Below are 26,659 nucleotides of genomic sequence, written 5' to 3' on the forward strand. Positions count from 1 at the left end.
GTACTTAACATATATAAATCTATTAATTTCAAGCATTGCGATTAAAAAGATTAATGACAAATAAAACGAAAACTAATCCGTAAATAGTCATTTGCTATTAAGCGTACATAAAATATGCATTAAAGTCCAACAAAATTTAAATATCACCTTAAATACACAAGTTTTTCTCGAGCGCATAACAAAACGATTACTGCATTCTTCACCTATTTCGCTCCAATTAAAGTTAAAGACCAAATTCAAGCAAAACAAATAAACACTATTTCAATTTAATTTAAATACAACCACGCAAAAAATTCCAGATGACAAATGCGGTAACTGAAATAAAAAGTATTTAATTGTCAAATCGAGTTTGTGTCTTAAGTCTTTTATTTGACTATCAAAGCGCGCGTTTTTACTACCAAACTCAAGCCGATTGATAGGCATTAGTTAAGATGATAATTTTAAACCAATGAGTATGCGTGTTGTCAAAAATTTTGTACAAAATATAAACACAAGAAACGTGTAAAGTGGTTGAAGAAAATTATGCAGCAATTTTAAATGTGTCCATAATTGTACGCTTAATGACAGCATTGACCTCAGAGGTGTGAAGAAAAATCGATCATGTCGTGGTCATCTTAATTTGAAAAACATGTGCAGAAATATTGAAATTTGAAACACACGCATATAATTAACCTTTTAAATTAAATTAGCAAATTGTGCTTTAATTTACATATCTGTTTTTAAATTTGTGGCATTTAACAATACCTATAAGCCTCAGCACATCGCAACAACAAATTATACGAAATCATGTGACGTTCTTCAAAAAATTAAAAAAAAAACAACAAGCTAAACAAAAGTAATTTATCTTAAGTGGTTTCTATGCGTGCGTCTTTTGCGCGGCTGCCAATCAAGTATACATTTTAATTGCTCAAGTAGCTAGTTAGTTGCTTCAATTGGTTAGGCTCCAACAATTAAACATAATTCATATTTGAATGAAATGTTTGACAATTTTGGTTTGCTGTTCATCCAATTTTTTTTTTTCATTTTGCAAAAATTGCTGCTTGTTACGCTTTGTTTAGCAATTGCTAATTTTGTTTCCGCTTTTTTAGGGGCGTTCAAGTGGGCGTTTGGTGTATTGCTTAATTGATTGTTGTGATTTTTTTCACACAAGTATTTTGTGTATTTATTAATAATATCTTCGTGCAATTGAAGTGCAACATATTTTTGCATAATTAATAATGTATATTGAATAATGCGAAAACGCGTCATATAAACACAAAAGATATGCAATATTTTGAAGGCTTCTTCAATAAATCTATTAATTTATATAGGAAGAAAAATTGCTAAAATTAGAGGTCGCGTGTAAATGGTGATACTTCTTATTCAACGTTCTTATTTTGATCACTCGAACATAAAATATATTTCACTTTAATTACTGTCAACAATTTAATACAAATTTAAGCCACCTTATAATATTATTGTATATAAAAGTGCAAGACTTAGATCATTCATTCAATGTATTTATAAAAATATTTGTAACCAGAAACGCACTTCAAATATTACCTCTTATATACCTTAAGGTCGTAAATCTGCGTCTTTCGAGGTTATGTGTTCCTTCATCAAATCAGATATCCTTGCAATAGGCCTTTACTAGATTCTTGGAAACTTGGAAACAAAAAGTACTGACAGCACTTGATATTTGGAGAGAATGGTGAATGTGGTTGCTTTAGAAACTAGAATAATTCTAAACACTAAATGCCGTTTTAGGAAAAAAAACGCTTGATAATTAATATTAATTAATATTATTGAAAATATATGTAATTATTTTAATAAAAAATATAACACCAAATTAGTGTTTCGTTAGGTTAAAATACCGATCCAAAAACGTACTGCTAATATAATGGCAGCTACCTCGGCCTGGAGATTTTTCATAAGAGAGAGAGAGAGCGTAAGAGTTCTAGCAGAGAAGTGATATTAGTCAAACTTACCGTATGCTAAGATAATGCTTGGAAATTTGATTTAAATAAAAATAACAATAAAAAGAAATATCTGATAAAATTTTTGGAAAATTGTAAAAATACTAAGCTTACCTCCAAAATAAGTAAAAACTTCTTGAATATACATATATTCTCACATATACTCTCAGATCGTACAACATTATTACCATTGCCTCTGCATCACTCACTCACATCATATCAAATATCATATTTAAAATCAATCTTGATAACATCAATTAATTTTAATATTATTATAGCAATGATATTATAATCTATTAAAATTATTATAGTCACCAAATTCATAAAAATTCTCTTCATTCTCCGCAAAATCTTCTAAAAACTCAAGCTGCGAAAACGAGTTTGTGTCTTAAGTCTTTCACATAATGAGTCAGAAGTATTTTAAAAGAAATTAAGATTATTTCCAGCCTCAGCATAGAAAAAAATCTTGCCTATAAATGAGCAGTTATTTATAAATATAAACACCTTATCAAACATTTTTGAAGACTTTTGTAAAAAAAAAAAATTAAAATAATAGGTAAATTTTTATTACAAAAGATATGTACTCCTGTGTGTTTTCAGTAAAAAATCTGCTTGTGCAATGAATTGTTGACATCTTTATATTGAGGCACACAATATTTTTTTATATTCATACTTTAAACTTTACTGTTAACGTTTCAGCGCCCACGTGTCACTGACCAAGTTTTCAGCTTTTTTTTACTTCGACATATATGTATCTACATATGCACATTTGAATGTTTCATTAGGTAACCATTAATCATTTGACCCGCTATAAAGTGCCAAACGGCTGCTAAAGCAAACAAAAAGGAAATAATTAATATTTAAATTCTAATTGGCGACAGCAGCTTTAACAAGTGCTGAGAGCATTGTGCCACAGGAATTTTTATAATTTTTGTATTGAAGTCATTCAACTGCTTAATTGTATAAGTTAAGGATAAACGATTTTGATAGTGAGGTTTTAGCTCAATCTAACTGTGAAATTTGGATATGTTAAATAATATTATTATTTTTCGTAAAGAAGTGAAGAGTCATGGGTGATTCACCACTCAAGGAATTCTTCACTGTTATTTGCAATGATTACATTAGTATTCTAGCTTTAGGCTTGTGCTACTAATTAGTAATTAAAGCCGATCAACTAATCACAATTTTAATTATTTTTTAATTGAATGTACAATTTATCTAAACTATAAGTAATTACAATCAAATTAAGTCGTTTGGAGGCTTATTAATTCAAGCTATCGAATTTTTGATAAAGTGAGTAAAAAACTGATATTTAAAAAAAAATCCTATGACTCGTTAATCTTAAATTTATGGTATATCTATTGTAAAGTGTAACTACTAAATGAAGATAGGGCATTCAGTAATAAGGAATAGACATATTTATTTACCAGGTAGACTAGTAAAATCGTTTCAAAGAAAAACAACTCCTTTTGACAATTTTAGTTTTTAGTATTTAGTGTTGTTGCCATCAATACATATATGTATATTTAATACATATACATACATATATTATATAATATATTCAATATTTGTAATATGATTAGTCTTTCACCTCAAAATAAATTTCAAATTGTTTTTTCATCGATTATAATCTCTGAGAACAGAACCGCTGTGGGCCAGCACCGGAGTAACATATCTCAATCAACTTTATTTTATAAATTCGGACATATGGTCTCCTTAAGTCAGCATTCATCGTCTTCGGTGGACATGTAGAACCTGTCCGGAATTGAGGAAACCACTTACGTGTAGCTGCTTGGCCTGAGGGAAGGCCACTTAAATACTTAATATCAGCACAAAATCTCATGTAATCCAATTTTTGTTTTCCAAATATTTAAACTGCTGTCAGCCATAATGATTTATTCTACTAATCACTTGTCAAACAGTTAAGGCGTATTTTGAATCATATAAAAAATGAGGGATTTATGTCTAGTGACGGTTCTCATATAAACAACTTATAAGCCTGGCGTATTCATATACACTCGTATATACTTGGCATACTTAAGAGGTTATATCAACTTGCAAGTGAAAAAAAACTCGCTTTTTCGTGATGATTTTTTTAAGAGTATTTTTTTAATAAAAAATATAAAATAATGTACATTTACTGAAATCAATGTACTTCAATTGATTTCGGAAAACTGGGAATTTTGAATTAGTTTGGTCACAAAGCCGACCTCCAGAAGAACCTCCGAAAAAGGGTGTCTGGCAGCGATGAAGATTGGCTTAAAAATCGAAATTATTCTCCAAAATCGTATGCCTTCGATTAGGACGTGTAAAAATTTCAAATCGATCAGTCCAGCAGTATCGGAAAAATTTGCTCACCCACTCTGAAAAATGCCCTAAATTTTAAAAATCTTAAAAATACGCTCATATCTGCGAATCTATTTATTGAATGCACTTAAAATTATCGGAGCATATTTTCAAATGATTTTACATTGAAATTTATATGTGGATATTATTCCATTATTAAAAATATGCCTAGATATTTGACAATGAGCTGAACTTTTTCTATAATTTTTGAGTTCGCTTTGCCCTGGATTTGAAATCTTAAAAATAAAAACCCAAATTGACTACATATTCAGTTTTAAATAAAATAATAATAATACCGTTTTTTCTATGGATTTTTATTAAAGTTGATAAAAATTCAAATAATCAAATATATTGTTTTAGCTTTGACTCAGAGTTTCAGATATTTTTGTTATACTCCATTACCCCTATAATTATGAAAATAAAATAAACTACGCTCTACTTTGACTGTATTATTTAAAGAAGAGCTATTACTTCTTTCCACACTTCGAAGCATTTTGCAAATTGAACCAAGCGTTAAATTAATTGTCAGCGAATATTTATGTTAATATGAGCAAGTTATTTGGTGACTCAATATGTAATTCATTGACACACAACTGAAAGCGCAGCGAATTTGGTAAGCGTCTTAAATAACAACAAACAAGTTAGCACATTGTCGCAATTTCTTTGTGTCTTTCTTTCTTTAGATGCTGTTGTTGTGCCCGGCAATTTGGGCAGATAATAAAAACATCGCTTTCCTAAGCAATTTCAAGGTGTGGTGGGATAAGGGTGCGCAGCATTAATATTAATTCAGTTATGCGTTCGACGTGTGTTGATTATGGCGATGATGAGGCAAACTGTTAGGCGTTGACACACTAACACACATACACATATGTGTCTGTTTGTTGCGATCTTTCGTGTTGATTCATTCGAAAATTTACATATTTATTTGGAGAAAAGTTGTCTCGAGCATGTTGCCAGATTTTGTTTACCTTTCTACCTGCATGCGTTTCGCTTGTGGGTCGCTGGAACTGTTGCATGATTAGGTAATAGATTGCAAGTTGTGATTTCGTTGCGGATGCGTGCTTGTAATTAATAATGTTTTAATGTTTTTTTTTTTTTTGAATTTTTTGTATTTCTTTTTTATCCCCCGATTTGTATAACGACTAGTGGAATTAATCAATCAATAAAACGGATTTCGTAGCAAATAAGCTTACACATGTTTTTTACATATACATATTATAATCTCTTTATTGTAGAATAGCCAGCGTGTTGCCGATTCGAGCAGAGTTAGAGAGCGCAGTCGTCCGTGCGTTACAGCGAAAATGCGGAGACCTAAAATGATTGGTAAATCTCGTGAAACTGTTATACAAATATTTTTATTATGAAAATATATTTAATTTTATTTTTTGTATGTATGTTTTTAGGTCTGCCATTAGGGTTGCTACTATTGGCGCTGTTAAGCGCTACCAGTGCCCAGGGCACATTCGAAGATGCGGAGACTTCAAATGATTATACAAGGTATTTTTGTGCTTTGTCTTGTAAACAATAAAAATAACTAGATTTTTTTTTTATTTGATTTTATTTTATTTTTTTATTTTTTTGTTTATAATTTTTAGCGCCATCACACACCAACAATTCGATCTGCGTCACACAATACCCGGCGAACCTGAGGTCGATTATCCCATCTACAGTGAGGTGCCGAAAACGAACTTTGAATGTACTGGAAAACACGAAGGTGGGTTTGCTTTCAAATTTAATACTCAATCTTAGAAATATCAAGAAAAAATGTTAGCTTCGGCTGCACCGAGCAGCTTCTTGGAGAGAAAAGTATGTGTGCAAAATTTCAGTTCGATATCTCAAACACTGAGGAACTAGTTGTTCCGGGGTTTTTAACTGAAAGATCATCAGTTCCTATGTTTTTGAGGAATCCATTCCTTAAATTTATACTTTAGAAGAGGCAAATTCTAGTGGGTCGAAAAAGTGAGTGTTACTTCTGTGAGAGGGCTACCAGGGACCTTTTACTGTGCTCTCATAACTCGAAAGAATGCTTGCAGCAAAGAAATTAATTGACAAAGCGCTGGTAATCTCCAAGCTCAGGTGTATTTTTGAACTTAAAGCAAATCGTACCGCAAATATAGTATCGGAAAATCGATGTATCGCCTTCGATGAACACCATGTTGATAGTATCTTTGAACATATGCAAAATATGATTTTTTTTAAATGTTCCGAATTTTTCACCTGTCTAGTATAAATCCACTGAAGCGCGAGATTTCTGGGTACTTAAAAATCTACGCAGGCTTGTTTTTTATACGTCTTATAAATAGTGTCGACTGTAGTGCCCTATATCACTCCCAGTTATAGTAACTATAAGATCACTCCTTAGGTTGGCACTATCTTCAAAATATTGAAATATATTTGAGAAACAAAATACTTTGGCTTTCTTTTTTTTACTAAGAAATCGCCGTTTCTATGAGTTATTACTCTTCCACATTTAATAAGCTTATTTCGATGATGATATGCCATTGAGCTATGAATCAAATACGAGGTACGACTAAATGAATGATTTATTGTCATAAAAATGCCTTAGACAACACCTTATGGTTATATTGTTTTGACATCGATATATAGTAAGACTTGAAAAACAAAAGTTTTCTTAGTGAAAAAAAAATGTTATTATAGTTATATTCTACTTCAATAAAAATGTAAGTAAAACTCTTTTATGTTGATTTATTTTCGGTTTCTGAAATACTTATCACTTATAACTTATTAATTGCTTTTAGCTGAATAAAATTTAATTAAATTATGCCAATAAAATAATTTAATTATTATAACTTCAAACTCTACTTCAGGTTACTATGCAGACATGGAGACACGTTGTCAGGCCTTTCGCATATGTGCTCACACTGCGCGCGGTACCCAGGGCTTCGGCTTCCTCTGTCCCAATGGCACACTATTCAGTCAGAAGAATTTCGTTTGCGATTGGTATCGCAATGTCAACTGCGCCGAATCGGAACAATACTATAGCAAAAACAGTGCAAATCGCATAGGCAGCAACTCAGATATGATGGAGAAGGTACGTCAAATGATGGAGTATCCGATGAAGACGATATCACGCGCATTACAAAATAAACAAGCATCGCATCATACACTCAAAAAACAATTGGAACTCTCCGAAAGCGTAGTAGATGTTGGTGAGAGTGCTGATGTAGAACCACAATCTAGTCGTGATAGTAGTCAACGCGCTTATTTGAACCGCAAGTCGGCTGTTACACGTGCACAAGTCGAATCCGTATCGAAGACCCTCGTAGATAGCCAACAAACACAAGTCGAAGATACAGTTACACAGCAACGTAAAAGGTTACAGCAACAGAGACAACAACAACACACCGAAACAACGACTCAAAGTAGTAACACACAGCAGACAACAACGAAAATCAGCGACGAAAATGTTTATGTGAATAGTTTAGGTGAATTATCCTCCGATCCGGGTGTTAATTTCAAGCACGACAGCGCACGCATTATAGCCGAGTCGTCCAATCGCACTTATAACAACGAAAAGAAAAGTCGTAGCAATTTTGCTGAAAAGGTGAATGTCGGCTTGAATAGTCTCGCCGAAACAACCGTTCCTGAAGTGTTCGCACCAGATTATGTCAAGCACCTGCGCACAGACGATGAAGATGCAATTTTGGCAGCAAACATAAATAATTTGCTTGAAGAAGTCTCCGAAAATTTGGATACGAGTGTCTCTGGTTATCAAGTGCCAGCGCCGCAGAAGAATAAGACTTCGTTCAGGTTCCTAAGTCGTGGCTTCTCATCGCAAAGTGATCGCTCCAAGCGACCATCCTATGAATATGCCAAACCTAAGCAGACGGCAAGTACGATACGATTTTCGGTGAGTGATATTTCGAATTTCTATTTATTAACTTGATATATTTTTTTAGAATATTTAAGTCAAGTGTTTCAGACTGTTCTAGAATAAAAAACTAGCTGATCAAATATGATCCGGACTGACAAAATAATTCGTTATTAACTATTTTAATGTAAATCTTTTAATGCTCAATCAAAATAGACACCTGAGCCAATACAAGCATGCCAATGCTTAATAAAATGTTCCATACACTTGTTATAAACCGCGGCTGAAAGGCATTCAGTGTCTTTTCTCGGTTTCGGCTCATTTTTGGAGCGCCATTCGCTAGATTGTTGTAGGGTTTCGACGTCAAAGTCGCTAGATCTTTTCGCGTCCTAAAAAAAGCTACCAAACTCACACTAATTAATATATGAAAGGCAAACTTCTTACGAATTTATAAAAAATTGTACAAATCTAGGCTTATTATTTTTCTATTATTTCGCAGTTAAAACTGTCCAGTACGGGTCAAATTTGATCATTTGTTAAAATTTAAAAAAAAACATTACTACATTTAAAACTACTACACAAGCGCGACTCTTCTTCCGAGTTCAGCGATGTTTGTTAAAAATTAACAAATACAATATTTGTGTTGCGTGATCTTTTGTCACTCGCTTAGAAAAAATCCGACCTATAAATATAGATGTTGCTTATCATATTTCTGTACATTTTTAAATACCACTAAAAATTCTTACTATATTTCACTTCTTTATCGCTATACATTTATCAGATTTTTCTGTCTATACATTATGTCATATATTTCCATCTTTCTCTCTCTTTCTTGCCACTTCATTTTCAATTAACATATTCGCACTTTGTTCTGCATCATCACCATCACTCTACACATTCCAAAACTACGCTATGTCATTGGGTACAACCCAACTCTACACAAAACACACTTCGCGAAATTATAAATTATGGGGATTGAAGCCTAACGAGCTGCCCATCGACGACACTTATAAAGATACGAAAGAATCTATAGAGCCAAAACCAAATACCCACGACGATAACAGTGCTACTTTTGATAGCACTGACGAAACAATGAAATTTATCATTATGACAACTACGCCCACACCGATCCAGCCAGCCGAAATAGTTAAAGACACTGATGCGGAGGTCGGTGCCAAAGTAGTAACTGATATAATTGAATCTGCGGCAGGATTCAGAGACGCGCTAGAATACGAGACAACGGAAGGTCCCGTAGCCCTCACCACACCGGCAGCGTCTACTTATGTCAATGCAGATCGATATTATTTGAATAATGTTAGCACCAAGCCACAAAATTTAGAATACAACTTCCTCAGTCCACCGGTGCCAGAGTCCGAGGGTGACACTGAGAATTCAACGGCTGACGCACCGACACTGTATGAGTTTAACAATTTCGACGGTGGCAGTAGTACAGCACAGGGAATTACTGATGCGACACCAAATTCTATAGAAACGCTCGGCGACTTGACACAAACCGAGACAACTACATTGAGCGCAGCATCCACGTTGGCACAAAATACTAGCGCTCTGGCAGATTTGTATGCAAATATTGTGGAAAAACTGCTTTTTCCAGCGCAAGAGGAAACAACAACAGCAAGCAGCACAACAACAACGTCAGCTAAAGCGTCAACGGAGACATCAACTTATCCGCCGATAGTGGATGAGGAGAAACTGGATGTAGAACATCAAGCGACCAAACTATTGCTGGCTGGTGTCAAATTGACAAAACACAGCAACGACGAAAATGATGAGAACACACAGAAAGCAAGTGGCTCATATAGCGCTATATTGGATCCAACTTACGGCGAGGGTGGCGCGCTTTTCATTCATGTGGACGACGATATAGCAGCAGAGAGCACTACAACAACTACTACAACGACAACGACAACGACAACCACCGCGCAACCGGAAACGAGTACAAGTGTAATAGCAAGTCTGAGCGAAGGCGGCGGCTTCCAGGAGCGCATACGGAATTATCGGCGCTTCGCTTCACAGCAACGCGGTAACGCGAAACCATCAGCCAACGTGAAGCGCAATCAGTTGCAAGTTAGTGGCAAGCTAACAACTACAACAACTAAAGCACCTAGCAGCAATAGCACCACAACAACACGTAGTTATTTGAAGCGCATCGCCGCAAGCCGCTTGCGTTTGTCACGTCTCTCAGCGGCCAATAATCGCCTAGCCACTGCAACACCAAGTACGACAACTGATGCGGCCACTGTTGAATATAGCAATACCAACAACAACAGCGTTGAGTCATCGCAAACAAGCAGGAAAATCGCTGTACGGAATATAGACAAAGAGTTGGACAGCATTGGCGGCGGTAAGCATTATGATGCGCGCGGCAATTCCTTTGACAGGGATGGCGCAAACAAGCGCGGCACCACCAGCAGTCCAGCTGTATTAGACGAGAGCAGCACAAGCAGCACGTCGCCGGGTTGGAATGTAAAGCGCAATAATTTGCGGCGATTTCAAGTGAGTCACAAGCCAACCACCGTTTCAACTACAACTGTAAGTCCGGGCCGCGCGCCAACTAAGGCGACGCGCAACAACGCGGCGCGCACGCGTAACCGTTTTTCAAATTTTAAAATGCAGACAAGCTCTGCGACAACGACGACTGCTGCAACAACAACAACAACAACAACGACTACGCCGACCACGACTGCCGCACCGGCAACAGTGCAGTCAACGTCAATTGCGCCCACCGCTTACTCACTCAGTCCTACACCAAATCTTGATCACATACTAAAATCCTTCACTTCTTCTATTTCCTATTCAACTTCCACTTCAACTAAAGATCAAGCACCCTTGAGCATTGCTGAACCACCAACCACTTTTGGGGTGGTGGAAAATGTTGATGCAGCTCAAACTTATCAAATATACGACTTGAATTCCCCGTCTGCCTCTGCTTATACTTCTACACCTATATCTGCTTACGAATTTCCCTCCATTTCAACCACTTCTTCTTCCCCCATATCTATCGACACACATGCCGATGACTCGGCAACATTTCTCGATTTCGATAAGTTAACACGCGCCATTGTTGATGATTCCGTCTTACAGAATTTCCGCACTCAACAGCTGTCTAGCCGACCGTCCACTGTCTATCAGACAGCGCCAGTCACCGTCGCGCGTTCACTGTCAGCGAACAGTAATGATCGTGCTGTGGGCAACTCTGTACCACAGAGCTATAATAAGCTGACGCCGCAAGGTGAGTTCGCTTAACGTGTGCCTGCGCGCTCTTAAGCAACAGTTTTCTGTATATTGCAAATGCATACATATATACACACACACACACGCCCTAGTTCACACACTTCAACTCACTTCCTCTTTGCAGCTCCCGCTCAGCTAACGTCTCCACAGCGCCCACAACAATTGCCACAGATTGTTCAACAGCACACACCCCCCACATCCCCTGCACCGCGTATTATTATTGCGCGCGCAGAAGGCCAGCGCATAGCACCGAACTCAGTGTCATCGATTATATCGGCGCTGGCGACGCAGCCGCCACCCAAGACCACGCCGCCTTCGTCGTATGTGGCGCTGGACGACTTTCTTACGAAGAAGTTCGGTCAAACCGCGCCGGGTTATACCAAAACGAATGCTGCAACGAAGCAGGCAATAAACTATAATAATCAACAACAACAAGAATATAAGACAGCACAAAGTCCGCAACAGAATTATTATCAAAAAACACAACAAACTCAGCCGCTCTACAACCACGCCGCAACGCAGGATATACAATTACAGGACCAAAAACAACAACAAGCGCAACAATCTGCACAACAGCAGCAGCAAAAATTTAATCAGCAATTTCAGCAGCAACAACAACAGCAATTACTACAACAGCAGCAACAACTTCAACAACTGAAATTCCAGCAGCAACAACAACTAGAATTTCAGCAACAGCAGCAGAAAATACAACAACAGTTACAGCAACAACAACTAAAACAGCAGCAACAATATGCGCAACAACAACTTAGTGAGCAGCATTATTTTCAGAAATTCGCAAAGTCAGCAACTACAAAAGTAAGCCATGCGCAACAACAACAACAGCAGCAACCCTTGTGGCAACAAAAGCAGCAACAACAAATACTTTCGTATCAGTCAGCGCCGCAGCAGAAGCAATACTCACAGCAAAAACAAACGTATCTGCAGCAAACACAGCCGCAAATGCAACAACAACCAACCACAGCGACAACAAACCCCATTAATTATGCACAACAACAACAGCGTCCTCAACAATCCACATCGAACTTCTTCACTAACTTCCAGCAACAACAACAACAGCAGTTTTCACAATTTCCGCCATTCACCAGCTCAGTTGGTGCATCGCAATCACAGCAACTGTTATTTGACGAACTCAGCAATAGCATCGTGCCGCCCGAACATGACCATCATCTGAATATACAACTGCCGGCGCTTACCGCTGGTCTCATACCGGCGCCTACAGCAACAACATTCACAGCGCAACGTCGCATGGATGTCGTAGACGCTGCAGAAAATGAAAACTCTAGTATTTACCACGAGCCGGGTAGCAGCAGCAGCGCCTATAATGGTGTCAGCTCATATGACGTGCCGTTGAGCAGCATCGGTCGACTGCCGAACGACATAACACATCTACTGAGGCGACTACGCAAAATCAAATAAAATTACCCAACTACCTCCACCAGCCGCCGCTGTTGCCATAGCAGGAATTAGTAGCTAGAAAAAAAGTGATGCAGACTATGCTCGGTATATGTGTGTAGTAGCTAGTTAGATTTACTCAGTTAAGTAGCGATTTTTGCCTCACAATAATTTTACGTTTACGTGTTTTCTATAATCTTCGCTAACTGAATCCTTTTTCCATTTTCCTTTCATCTAAATTATTAATTTTCTATTGTTTATATTACTCACTATCATGGTTTTAGTTCAATTATAAGTCGGTACAAAAACCCATTACTGCCATTAAATTTAAGCTACTCTATTATTTTATAAGTACATTCGACTTTGTTCGGTCGTCGGAGCGAATAATTGTAGTTCTATTATTTATTTTTATTGAAATAAACGAATTAGTAAAACTTGAAAAGTGAATTGTTTACAAATTCTTTGGAGAATATAACACGAATCTACAGTAAGTATATATGGTGTAGTAAAAATAAATCCCTTACTTTTGCATTAAATTTAATGACCTGAATCCACCAATCGCAAAACCATCAGAAAAGATTGTTTAAGTACGAAATATCATCTTTCTAACGCCATCCAGCTGAACCCGTTTGGACTCATACAACGCGAGATACAGATAAATAACGCTATCTATTGGAAAAATTATGGATTACTTTTTACTACATGAACAAAAGACTTAAGCAACGAACTTGATTGTGGCCTTGTCAAGGAATAGCACGTAGTTGCGGTGAAGATATTATATACTTGTATGTGCATAGCAGTCAAACTCTACTTTAAGAAATTTTTAAGGGTTAGCTTGAGGCATGAAATTTTCAGCATCTATTCAATTTTTAAAGCATATACATCCCTCTCAAAATCCGAGAGAGGGAAAGGGAGTAAGAAATGGAAAGAGAGAGAGAAAAAACGATTAAGAGAAAAATCGACTGAGAGAGAAAAAAACGATGGAAAGAGAAAAATCGATTGAGAGAGAGAAAAAAGGATTGAGAGAGAGAAAAAAGGATTGAGAGAGAGAAAACGATTGAGAGAGAGAGAAAACGATTAAGAGAGAGAGAGAAAACGATTGAGAAAGAGAGAGAGAGAGAGAGAAAACGATTGAGAGAGAGAGAAAACGATTAAGAGAGAGAGAAAAAAAAATTGAGAAAGAGAAAACGATTGAGAGAGAGAGAGAAAACGATTGAGAAAGAGAGAGAGAGAGAGAAAACGATTGAGAAAGAGAGAGAGAGAGAGAAAACGATTGAGAAAGAGAGAGAGAGAGAGAGAGAGAAAACGATTGAGAGAGAGAGAGAGAGAGAGAAAACGATTGAGAAAGAGAGAGAGAGAGAAAACGATTGAGAAAGAGAGAGAGAGAGAAAACGATTGAGAAAGAGAGAGAGAGAGAAAACGATTGAGAAAGAGAGAGAGAGAGAGAGAGAGAGAGAGAGAAAACGATTGAGAAAGAGAGAGAGAGAGAAAACGATTGAGAAAGAGAGAGAGAGAGAGAAAGAGAACGATTGAGAGAGAGAGAGAGAACGATTGAGAAAGAGAGAGAGAGAGAGAAAACGATTGAGAAAGAGAGAGAGAGAACGATTGAGAAAGAGAGAGAGAGAGAGAAAACGATTGAGAAAGAGAGAGAGAGAGAGAGAAAACGATTGAGAAAGAGAGAGAGAGAGAGAGAAAACGATTGAGAAAGAGAGAGAGAGAGAGAAAAAACGATTGAGAGAGAGAGAAAACGATTGAGAGAGAGAGAAAACGATTAAGAGAGAGAGAGAAAACGATTGAGAAAGAGAGAGAGAGAGAGAGAAAACGATTGAGAGAGAGAGAAAACGATTAAGAGAGAGAGAGAAAACGATTAAGAGAGAGAGAGAAAACGATTGAGAGAGAGAGAGAAAACGATTGAGAGAGAGAAAACAATTGAGAGAGATCGGTTACAATGTCCCATTACCTTATATAAAGCCTAGCATCAACATCGCCAAAAATTTAAACATTTTTTTTGTATTTTTTTGTTTTCAATTAAAAGAAACAATACGCATATAGTTTTATTTATTTCACAATTATATTGTTTTTGTCATTTACTTATATCATTTCGTTTATCAATTTTATTTTCACCACTTGAAACATAGCACACCTTCTTCACCGGGTCACTTGAGACTATATATTTAACTTACATATTTCGTTAGTTACACACTTCTATGCATGTGCATGTGAGTGTGATACGACTTATCGATGTGTATGCGTGACTGTTTACGTTGTGTGTATATGTGTATGTGTGTGTGCATTAAATTTAATATCAATTAGTATTAATTAAAAATTACAGTTAATCACTTAGTCCAAAATGATGCTGACATTCAAAACAGCACTTTTTAATTGGTATGTTTGTTGTATTGTATTAGATTGTATTGAATTATATAGTAAATACAATGCGAAAATTACAAATTACAGTACAATAATTACATTAAATTAATTAAATACATAAATACTAGAGTTTGCAGTATATTTTTGTTTGATGTACAACTACTTTAATTATTTGTTGTTGTTTTTTTATTTTATTTTATTTTTTAATATTTCCTTTTTTGGATTTTTATGTTTTACACCGTTCACTATGGATATTAAGTTAGTTGGGTTTTATGTATTTATGCATGTATGTCGATGTGTGTACACAGGCTTAGAATTATTTTAAATTTTAAGAGATTTATTTATATTTGTGTGTATATATTTTAATCAATTTATTGTTGTATGCATTTATGCATGATTTTCCAGTATTGTTGCCATACTACTTTATTTAAGACTTTCTGCTATATATATATTATGTATGTATGTATATGCTTTAATTATACAAGTTATCTGCGTTATTTTTACTTTTTTAACTGTGTTTGTTGTAGTCTAAGCATAATTTATAGCAAACTAAAACTAAATTTGTTTAAAACTAAAACCAAAGCATTTTCACTCGTGTTTCTTATGAAAAAATGTATTTTAATTTTGCATACATTTAATTAAAACCCCACATGTGGCAACGCCATGATATCTATGCTATAATGTATCTTTTCTTAGTTATCTTGTTTTATATATTTATATATGTTTCTAACATATTTTGAGAATCATTTTATATTACATACGAATTGTTATTGTTGTCATTTGGTAGCATCTTTTGTGTACAAAAACAAAAAACAAAAAAAACATTAGAATAATTAAGTAAATTGCGCTTCTCAGTGTAGTGTTTTGAAATAATTAAGAATTTTTGTTATTTACTTTGTACCTATGTACATATGTATGTATGTATATAGACTATGTTAATTTTTTATTTTTAAATTTTTAATTTTTCTCTACTGTTTTTCTAATCTGTAGAATATCTTTATTATATATGCATTTTGGTTACAAAAATTAATAAAGTTTAAATATAGAACTGCTAAAGAGCATACATGTCTCATATGATTGTGAATTTTCTCTTTCCATACATGTAAAATTTATTGATTTATTTATATTTATGCCCTTATTTTGCCTATTTTTTGAAACAATTTACAAAAAAAAAAAAACAAAGAAATGTAATGTTTGAAAACTATTGTAGCCGAGTCTCCAAAATTTAATTTATCCAACCTTTCAGTACAACAATAAATATTTTGCATTTAAACAGCTTCCTAAACGCATGCCTTTAAATAAAAAAAAATATAAATAAAAATAAAAAATACACATTTCATCATTCAACAACGCTCTATTCAACTTATTTACAAATGTAGTTAGTCTGCTGTAACGATGTGCATTTCCTATCTAAAAGTATTCAAAAAAATCACTGAGAGACTTCGAACCAAATATGTATATGTATGTACCACTTACATAATATTTATTATTATAATAAAAGTGAGATTTTGCTTAATTATTCGTATATATAATTTATAAATAAAAAAAATATATAAAAAATTTTTAAAAAATAAAAAAAAAATTAAAAAAATACATATTAAAGAAAAATTACAAAAAAATATATTAAAGAAAAATTATAAGTAAATATATACATTTATTAAAGAAAAATGTGTAAAAAAAATTAAAAAGTATAAAAAAAAAATGTATAAACAAAATATCAAAAAAAAATATAAATATAAAAAAAATAAAAATATAAAAAAAAATATAAATATAAAAAAAATAAAAATATAAAAAAAAATATAAATATAAAAAAAATAAAAATATAAAAAAAAATATAAATATAAAAAAAATAAAAATATAAAAAAAAATATAAATATAAAAAAAATAAAAATATAAAAAAAAAATAAAAATATAAAAAAAATAAAAATATAAAAACAAATAAAAATATAAAAATATAAAAAAAAAAATAAGAATATAAAAAAAATAGAAATATAAAAAAAAATAGAAATATAAAAATAAATAGAAATATAAAAAAAATAGAAATATAAAAAAAAATAGAAATATAAAAAAAATTAAATTTATAAACAAAAATAATAAACAAAAATAATAAAAAAAAATATAAATAAAAATAGTAAAAAATAAAAATTATTAAGAGAATTTATAATATAAAATATAACATATATGTACATATATTAAAAATATACAATAAAATTAAAAAAAATATTAATTCAATAATATTTTAGGAAAAAACGGCAATATTGTTATGATAGTTGCAAATTATTATTATATTTTATTTATTATCTTACTTTTATTTTCACTATGAATATATGAAGTGCTTTATTTTAAAACCATTTTGGAACCGTTACATTATTTATTTTTCAAAACAATATGACTCGCGCGGCTTTTGCGGTAAAAAAAAAAAAACAAAAAAAAAAAACGAGAAAACAAATATAAAGTACATGCAGCCTGACCGGAATATGAAATTTGGTATTTTTAAATAATTTACATGCATTCATATCATATCGCAATAACACCCTTAACTTTAAATAATATATATTTCTCTTACTGCTAGCTCATTATATATTCTAGCTCATCATATATTTTATTCACCCTCGACTTGAAGCAATTAAAATTACTTTCCCCACTAATAATCTTATGTAGTTTTATGCCAATTAAGAATATTTATATACAAATATCTCACGATTATGCCATAATATATGTATGTATGTGCTATATATAGAGTATAATTTATGTAAAAACTAAGAACTAAACCAAATTTGAAGTAAAACAAATATTGTAAAAAAATCGAACGGATTTTTGTTATTTTTTCTGCAAATCAACCACATGCTAGACAAACCGATGCGTCACAAACAATATTTTTGATCTAGAAAAAATGTTTAGCGCTAAAATTTCTCGCAATATTCTTGTGTACATTCTGTGTGTAACGGGAGCTTAAAGTTAATTGTAAAATTGAAGTTCCTAATATAGTACACTACTATTATTACAGCTTAAAATTGTTTATGCTTAAAATTAACGAATGTTTAGCGAAACGCAAATAAACAAAGCAACGACCTGCATTCGTAGCTTCACGAACACTTCACGTAGCTGACACAACGCGACGCTTACTGCTGGCTGAGAGCAGTGTGCACTTATATTTTGTTCTTGTGCTTTATTTCGACTTGCGCTGTGCAGTTGACTTCGCTAAGCAACGTTGACGACGCGCACCTTGTTGCGCACGCGATCGTGGACGGTGACACTCAGTTGCCTGCGATTCTCAGGAATTTTCCAAAACTGCTGATTGTTGTTGTTGCAGTGCTGCTAATGCTGATAATGTTGTCGGTACTATGGCCGGTTGCACGGCATGCTGTTGACAGTGTACTTTCATTGTCGATTCGTTTAAACTCCAACCTGCTGCGCGTGCACATGGCACATGAGCGGCTGCCTTGCAGTCACGCTGCAGACAACACACAATCGCACCAGGCTTATTACACAGTACACAATGATAGCTGGTGCTGGTCCAGACCGCCGCATCGAGTCCCATAACACGTACACCCACCAAGTATACGCCCGGCGCCCAAACAATGCAATCTTCATGCAGCCATACTTCATAGCTCTTGTCCGAAACTTTAGACATGCCGAGAAAGTTCTGCTGCAGTGTCTCATCTGCGCTGCAGTCCAGCGGATCAATAATCGCCGAAGCTTCAGTATTTGAGTTACCGCAGGCGTTTGTGTCTTGAGAGTTCTTTTTCTTTTTACCCTGCAAAAGGGAGTCGCAACTAAAGAAGTCATGCTGGCGCAAGGTGTTTGGTATACTTACCGCACCGCTGGTGCGTGTAGCAGTAACTGTCGCACCCATGGTCGTTGTGCAGTTTTTAGCTGGCACCACGGGCAAATTGCGCGGATTCGTCTGTACCATATCTAGACGCCGTCGTTTGCTTACAAAAATCGCATCCATATCGATGGTGTCGGGCGTTTTTACGGCCGCCTTATATTCCTCGCAATCGATTGTGACCAGGTAGGGTCCGAATAAGTCGCCCAGCCCTAGGCGATGCGGTCCGCGCTTACAAAATACACATATCCACGTTGAGTCGGTGGTATCCGCATCGTATTTATTGCTCAGCGTTGAGGAGTGCAGGCCTCGCAGGTTTTTCCGATCGTGTGCATAGCCAGCAGCACCCGACGGTTTTTTCACCTGCCGCGCGGCTGCGTTCTTCTCATTGACATCTTCGGCATTTAAGGGCGCATTCACCACATTTATGCTGCCATCACGCTTCACCAAAATGAATGGAGATTTATTTTTTATTTGTTCCGCTGTGGCGGATGGCGCAATAGGCGCATCATCATCGGATGAATGTTGTTGCTGTTTGCGCCGTTGTTGCTGTTGCTGTTTAGGCGTCAATTTCTTCTTGGCGCCATTCTTGCCAGCATCCGCGGCGCGACTCGGTCGTTTGCGCGTGTCTTGCGTTTTGCGGCCTTTAGCAGCTTTAGACGTCGTCTTGGCATTTGCGTTACTGCTGTTGCCGCCAGCAGCCTGTGTGGTCGCTTCTTTGGCTGTTTTTGCCGCCAATGCTGCCGCTGCAGCAGCTGATGTGCTCGGTTGATCGTCGTCATCCTCCAAACATATAACGACGTCCTTCTTTTGTTCGCTGTTGTTTTGCGAACTATTGTTGTTTCTTTTGGCGCTGGTTGTGCGTTTACCGCGCTGTGGACGTGCTTCCGCAAAGTCAGCATCATCATCGTCCAACAGTATACGCAAATTCGCAGGATCCATGGCGACAGAGAGACGGCGTCGCGGCGGTCCGCTTCTTCGGCCCGTTGCTGCAGTTGTTGCAGCCGCTATATTATTTGTTTTCGTGTCTTCTTTATTGGCTGTGGTTTGTGCACGCTCCGCATCGACAGTTTGCAGGTCTGCGGTGATAGTTTTGCGTATAGGACTAGGTAGTGTCGATTTTTTGGCGGCTTTAGTCGGTGGTGGACCTTCCGTGCGTACGTGTAGTGGCGTGCTCACATCTTGCGCTGTAGAGTTCATAGACTTGTTCGCCTCCTGTGATGCATCTGATGAAAGTGCGGGTGCGCTATGCTGTGTGTTGGGGTTAGCGCTAGATAGCTCTAAAGCTAAACTCAAATCGCGCACTACTTCAGTGGTATTGGCGGGCGGCTGTGAAGTAAGATCTTCGGTCTCCGGTATGATGGGCTCATCTTCGATGCCGGCAAACATCTCTTCCAACTTATTTTCAACCTACGGACGTTTTTAAAGAACTCATTAGATCAAAATATACTTCGTTTTGAATATTCTACAAGCTTACCTCTTCGAATGCCGCTGTCACTGTGTCGCTCTTATGTGCATTTAAATTCAGTGGTTCGGCGTCGGCAGTTTGCGTCGGCGCTTGTCGCTCGTTTGAAGTTTGTCGTGTGCGCTTATTGTCATCTTCCAAAGCTGTCGTTGTTGTTGCTATAACTGGACACTGACTTCCCGATGTTTTGCTCTCTGCATGCGTTGTCGTTGTTGTTGTCTTGCTGCTGCGACTGGAGTTACTGCAACTGGAAGTGCTGGACGAACTGCTGCTGCTGTGACTATTACTTTGCGGACTTAGTGGTGGTGGCTGCCTCATGCGCGCATCTCCTTGCGACTCCATACGATTGCCAGCTTCAACATCGCCCTCGTGTTCATTGGTTTGCGCTGCGGATTTGTCGCCATTAGCCTCCTCCAGTTGTTGTAATTCTGATTGCATCAATTCTTTGCGCAACTCATCGACGGCAACGGCATTATCGTTGACGGGCATACATCTATTGGTGGCGGTGGCATTTGCTATGGCGCTATATGAATTGCTTGAGCCATTCGAATTCGAATTGTATTCGGCGGCGTTGCGCAATTTCAGCGCTTGCCGTTGCTTTTTGGTTTTCGGGCTGCCGCTACTGAGAGCGGCGCTGTCACGTTCACCAACACTCTTTATGCTTGAATTACTGTTCGCATCCACGTGTGTTGCGCTGTCATTTGCGGTGCTGGCGATCATGGCGCTGATTTTGTCAATTGTCTCCACTTCGGAGTCGGCAAATGTTTCTGCCGTTGTGCCCAATGGAGTTGAGGCCGAGCCAATTGTTGGCGGTATGCGTCCATTCTCCATTGTTTGGCTTGTCGGCGAGGATGGTGTAGAGGCGATTGCCATTTTTTCGGGCTGTGTGTGTGTTGTACCTAAATTTGCCGTTGCAGTGGGAGGTGATTTGTTGAAATTGCTTGCAGGAGATTTGCTGTATGGTGGGAAAAGCATATTGAAATTAAATTTATAAGCAAAAACTCGAAAAACTATTTACTCACATATCAGCTTTGCGCGGTGAACGACGCACTTGTTCCGTTGGTGACGACTTTGGACTGCGTGGAATGTTGTTCCTAGACAATTGTTGGTACTGCTGCTGTGGTGAGTTATCTTGGCCTTGTGTTGGCATTAAAACACTGCCGAAATCTACAGCCTCAGCGCCGGATGATTTGGTGTCACCACTACGTTTATGTAGACGTTGTCGAAAACCTGCGCCTCCTCCGCCACTACTATTGCTATTCGAGTCCAAGGACTCGCAATGCGATGAAATAGCTTCCGGTGAAGGCGACTCGGCGCTGTCGGGTATGCAAGCCGCTTTGGGCGCACTGTTCCCGCTGGTGGAGTACGTATTATTCGCACCACTGTTGACTGCTGTCGGTGAGAGATCAGCTATTACGGTGTTATCAGCAGGTGGTGACGATTTTTTCAACTCTGCTGTGTGCACGTTGTACGTGTTGGTATTTGATGCATTGGTTGGAGCAGCAGGCGCCATATCATCGAGATGCGTGTAATTGGTGGAATTGGTGTGTTGTATGTGGGTGTTCAGTGAACGATGCATTGGTGGTGATTGGTTTTGTTGTTGTTGTTGCTGCTGTGCTGATAAAGACTGTTGTTGTTGTTGGTGCATGCGTGGCGATACTTGGTGTTGATGTTGTTGATTTTGATGCATTTGCGTGTGTAGGTGTTGTTGCGATGGCATATGATGTTGCTGATTTTGTTGCGACAATTGTGTTGCTTGCTGTTGATGCTGTGTTGGCTGCTGCGGCAAGAGACTGTGTGGCAGCTGATGTGCATGCGGGTGTGGTGGATAATGTAGAGCATGTGGTGGCGGTGGGGGTGGCAAATGTTGCGACATATGTTGTTGTTGTTGTTGATGTGGATAAGCGTTCTGCGGTTGCGACTGCTGCTGTTGCTGCTGCAAATGCATTTGATTATAGTCCATGCCATGTAAGGGTCCACCAGTTTGCTGATGCATTACGGGTGATTGTGGTGTGGGCGGTGTATGTGGTCCGTTATGCTTCATGGCAGACTGTGGTGGGTTATTGAAAGCTGGTGGCTGCTGCTGATGTTGCTGCTGCTGATGATGATGCTGATGTTGTTGTTGCGCATGATAATTGCGCAATGGTGATTCTAAACAGATATTAGAGACAATTTAATATATAAGTCTACATGATTTTTTGGAAAAGTAAACATTTCGCTTACGCTTCTTGGGAGAAACTTGTGACTGTTGTTGATGTTGCTGTTGCTGCGCATGCGACTGCATTTTATTTGTTATAAGCGAAGTGTAATTACAATCTTTGCTGACCAACTCAACCGGCTTTGGTCCGGCGCCTTTGGACTGCAACTAAAAAAGTAAAACATAAGTTTGAGACTTTTTTAATATTTATATGCTATCTATAACGTACCTCAGATTCATAGTTACGCGCCAAATGCGGTACTTTACCATAGGCTTCACTCATATGGCTAGGAGCATCGTTAGGCTCGCGCATATAAGTATGCACAGGGCTTGGACCGCCGCCTCCTCCACCAGCGGTACCGCTGCTCGCACTCGCACCGTTATTATTGCCACCTACTGACGACGAACCGCCAGAATTTGAGCCACCAGGTGGCAGCATACCTTCACAATCATTGCCATTCGTATTCATATATTTACCGGGACCTTGACTACCAGCTGGGGAGGCAGGCGATTGCGGTGTGGCGCCACTTTGCATGCCATGTGTGGCTGGTGAAGATTGCAATGCAGATAATTGAGAGTGATGTGCGTGCTGCGACTGTTGTTGTTGTTGCTGTTGCTGCTGCTGCTGCTGTTGTGCCAAGCTAGGTGAGTTCGACGATAAATTATGACTAAAAACAAAGCGGCAAATTTAAGTGTTACTCTTCATTGCATACACTTAATTTACTTACATCGGGTAACTATTCGGTCCATGATGTTGTGATTGCTGCTGCTGCTGTTGCTGTTGTTGCTGCTGATGCTGATGCGCTTGTGGCTGGTGGGAATGTTGCTGATGTTGATGTGGAGGCGGTGGTCCTGGCGGCTGTGGCGTGGCCGCATGCTTATGACCACCGTACTCATGTGTCAGCATACCAGGCGCATGACCACCAACGATTTTGTTCAGCGGTGAACTTGAACTGCGACTTGATTGCAGCGATAAGTCCATTGAGTCGAATGGCGGTAAAAGCGAACGAGGCAGCAGCGAATTCATCTGATGTTCAAGCTATTGAAATAAAAATTTAGCATAAGATGATTGGCTTTTATAAAACGTATACCACGCATTAGTATTCCATTATTTAACGGTAAGTAGCTGAAGTTGAGCTTTTTTTATGGTAAGTGATATAAAATTATTTAAAAAGTTTTTTGGCATACAAATGAGCATGTTAGTAAGCAATTTACAGTTATTTGGTAGATTAGTTGTTAGAAATTATGTAAAGAACAAACTACTGTTATTCCATTTGTAGTTCTACATTAAAATTATGCACTCAGTTCATTGAATTATTAACACAATAATTAGTAACGCTTTGCATACGGTAAAAATTACAGAGTTAATATATATTCAAAAGATAGGGATACCAAGTGCAAAAGAAATCTGCTATCTAGAAGATATTTGAGCAAAATATAATTATTATATTGGTCTTCTTTTAATAGTTCCGCCTTAAGCTACTTACTGAAACAATCCAGTTAAGTGAAGTTATATAAACTAAAATCAAAAACTTATCTAACAAATTTGTAAATATTGAAATCAGCATAAAGTATTTATAAAAAATAGGGCCAAAATTAAAGAGGAATACTTTAAATAAAACTGAGTTGGAAAATAATGAAAAAAATAAATAAATAAATCAAATCTAAACCTAATCAAAAAGATATGAGTGAAAATTAAAAACTATTAATTCTAATCTTGTTATTAAATTGAAATATTCTGCATATAACATGAAGACGAAATATATTACTCAAGCACTGAGTTGTTTTCTAGCTTAATAGGTGCATTTACATTTTTATGATTGGCCGACATGAAATTATATAGGGAATCCGGTGGCGGTGCCGGCGCATGCCAAGCCGATGGTGAACGCACCATGGGACGTTCGTTCGACATATGCGCCAACTGTGGCTGCCTCGGTATATACGATGGTATCTGTATTTAAGTATAATAAAACATTACAATGATATTTATGTACACATATGTATGTATATCTATTTTTAGTGAGATGTACTTATATATTATAAATAAAACGAGCGTTATAACAAGACGCACAATTTTTATTAATTAATTTTTAGATCTGGTTAGTAATATGTATTTCAGAATTTTCAGTTTACAAACTTACTTGCAAATGATTCCATGAAGGATTTTGCGTCGGTTGGCTTATGTGTCCATGTGGATTATTATTAGACATTTCACCTTATTCGTTGCTGTTGATCAAGTTTAAGTTCAAGGATTTCCACTAAATAGTGCAGATATTTTAGTTATCAAGCATTGAGGACTGCACCTTGTGTTTTAAGTTAAAAAAAAAATACAACGAGTAATATGTTAGAAATACGTAAAATTATTTGAGTATATAAATTTTGATAATTTTATTATGGTTTTTTATTTGTCCACGTTGGTCGCGCGTTGTTTTTTTTATTTTTTATTTTTTTTTTGCATATGCAATGATTTAATATTTATTTTATTTTTTTAAAAAATTATGATAATCCGTATTCTAATTTAATTTTCAAACACCTTTTATTATGACATAAATATACTAACAACACGATATAAAATAGGCGTACTCTAAAATACATTTTAAGTGAGATACTATCACAATATGCAATAGTCAAACACAATTCATCACATTTAATTGGTAAGTGCTATAACTTAATAGAGCAGACACTTGCACAGATCCTGCGGCCCGCAGCCCACAGGCGAAAAATTATGTACACACATACATTTACGAACTTCATTTATCCAGAACACTAACAAAATCCATGCGTTTAATTTTTGCACATAGCGCATATTTACGCATTCTCACCTAACTGTTTCATTTTAGTATAATATTGATATTTATTTGATTACAGAAATGGGAATTAGAGGCGAAATAAAATTTTGTCCATACGCCACACTAATCTCACCTATACACAATTCTTTTCCTTTTGTGCTTCTACTCCGGCAACTTTTCCACTTTTATATTTCCCCTTGATATTCCGCTTTTGATCTTCTGCCACAATATACAAGGCGAAAATAGACAAAACATATGTAAGAAAAAGTATGACAGCTAGCAGCTGTATATATGACAGAGCGCCCTCCAAATGTCAACGATTATTGCTTGTATATTCCAAATAAAAAGATGTTCGAGATTTAAATAGTTATTAGTTACATATTTGTTTTCTTAACCCCTTTGGAACAAAGAGTAAAGGTAAGGAAGGAAGGCTCACATCACATATATAGTGTTTGTACCAATACTTAGTTCTTATAATTTAAATACATTTAGTTAATTTTTTAATTAATCTAGCCTATTAATTTGTAATAAGCTTTAGTACACATAACACAAATTTTCCAATAGTTTTTCGTTTCATATAGCAAAATTCGAATAATCACTCAATATCTCGTGCTAATTTGTTTTCGCATAATTCCTCTTTTTGCACAAATTCTTGTTTACATCGCTTGAAAATATCGTGCATCTCATTTACACTTACATAACAAAATCCAGTGCACACATTTCTCACTCTTTCAACTACATGATTGCCTATTTTAATGTTTCTTCATCACGGCGAGAAGATTTGTTTCTGCACTTTAAACATTTTCGCTATTCACTATCAAACGAATTTCGCTTGTGCCGCCTGCAGAGGCTCTCGCTGCGCTACTTTTTCAGATGTGCTTGCTGCACCCGCTTTGTGCGATTTTCACACGATTTTTTACTCCACATTTTCTTAACCAAAACACCTTTTCACTCCAAAGTAATTCTTCTATAAAAGTTATCGTCTATTTCTTTACACTGCACTCGCAGTTAAACTGCTTTTCTGATGTAACCTCCATTTATAAACAGAATTATTTAACACTTACTAATCTTTAAGCAGTCTATTAAATTTTCTTAATTTTTCCAACTATTCTTCGGCGAAATAAGCACACAATTCATAAATCCGACTCCAGTGTTGCGTTCATGAAATACTTTTTCATTCCGATATGATGACACAAGGTTGCAATGTGTGA

At 36.4% G+C, this 26,659-nt stretch overlaps 2 protein-coding genes across 6 annotated transcripts; one reads left to right on the forward strand and one right to left on the reverse strand.

The window, feature by feature from the left end:
• The first annotated feature begins 5,617 nt into the window (after nt 1-5,617).
• On the forward strand, nt 5,618-13,173 carry LOC106627208 (mucin-22). Its single transcript, XM_070108496.1, has 6 exons — nt 5,618-5,624; nt 5,705-5,798; nt 5,897-6,015; nt 7,130-8,172; nt 9,115-11,383; nt 11,510-13,173. Exons 1-6 carry the CDS (start codon nt 5,618-5,620, stop codon nt 12,820-12,822), a joined length of 4,845 nt encoding a protein of 1,614 aa, XP_069964597.1. The 3' UTR covers nt 12,823-13,173.
• Nucleotides 13,174-17,962: 4,789 nt separating this feature from the next.
• Nucleotides 17,963-26,502, reverse strand: LOC106627315 (uncharacterized protein CG5098). Of its 5 annotated transcripts, none has more exons than XM_014247391.3 (10): nt 25,582-26,502; nt 24,801-24,962; nt 24,470-24,610; nt 23,388-23,698; nt 22,889-23,327; nt 22,686-22,827; nt 21,485-22,613; nt 20,475-21,417; nt 18,986-20,407; nt 17,963-18,916 (listed from the first exon to the last, which is right to left on the reverse strand). In XM_014247391.3, the coding sequence occupies exons 2-10, from the start codon at nt 24,867-24,869 to the stop codon at nt 18,443-18,445; spliced, it is 5,070 nt and encodes a 1,689-aa protein (XP_014102866.2). In that variant the 5' UTR covers nt 24,870-24,962; nt 25,582-26,502; the 3' UTR covers nt 17,963-18,442. The 5 variants fall into 5 exon arrangements, with proteins under 5 accessions (XP_014102866.2, XP_014102865.2, XP_014102863.2 ...); XM_014247390.3 differs by having other exon boundaries at nt 17,963-18,925; XM_014247388.3 differs by having other exon boundaries at nt 17,963-20,407; nt 22,889-23,300.
• Nucleotides 26,503-26,659: the final 157 nt, after the last annotated feature.

This window comes from Bactrocera oleae, chromosome 4 (assembly GCF_042242935.1).
Source record: "Bactrocera oleae isolate idBacOlea1 chromosome 4, idBacOlea1, whole genome shotgun sequence".
In the NCBI taxonomy this organism is placed as follows: Eukaryota; Metazoa; Arthropoda; class Insecta; order Diptera; family Tephritidae; genus Bactrocera; species Bactrocera oleae.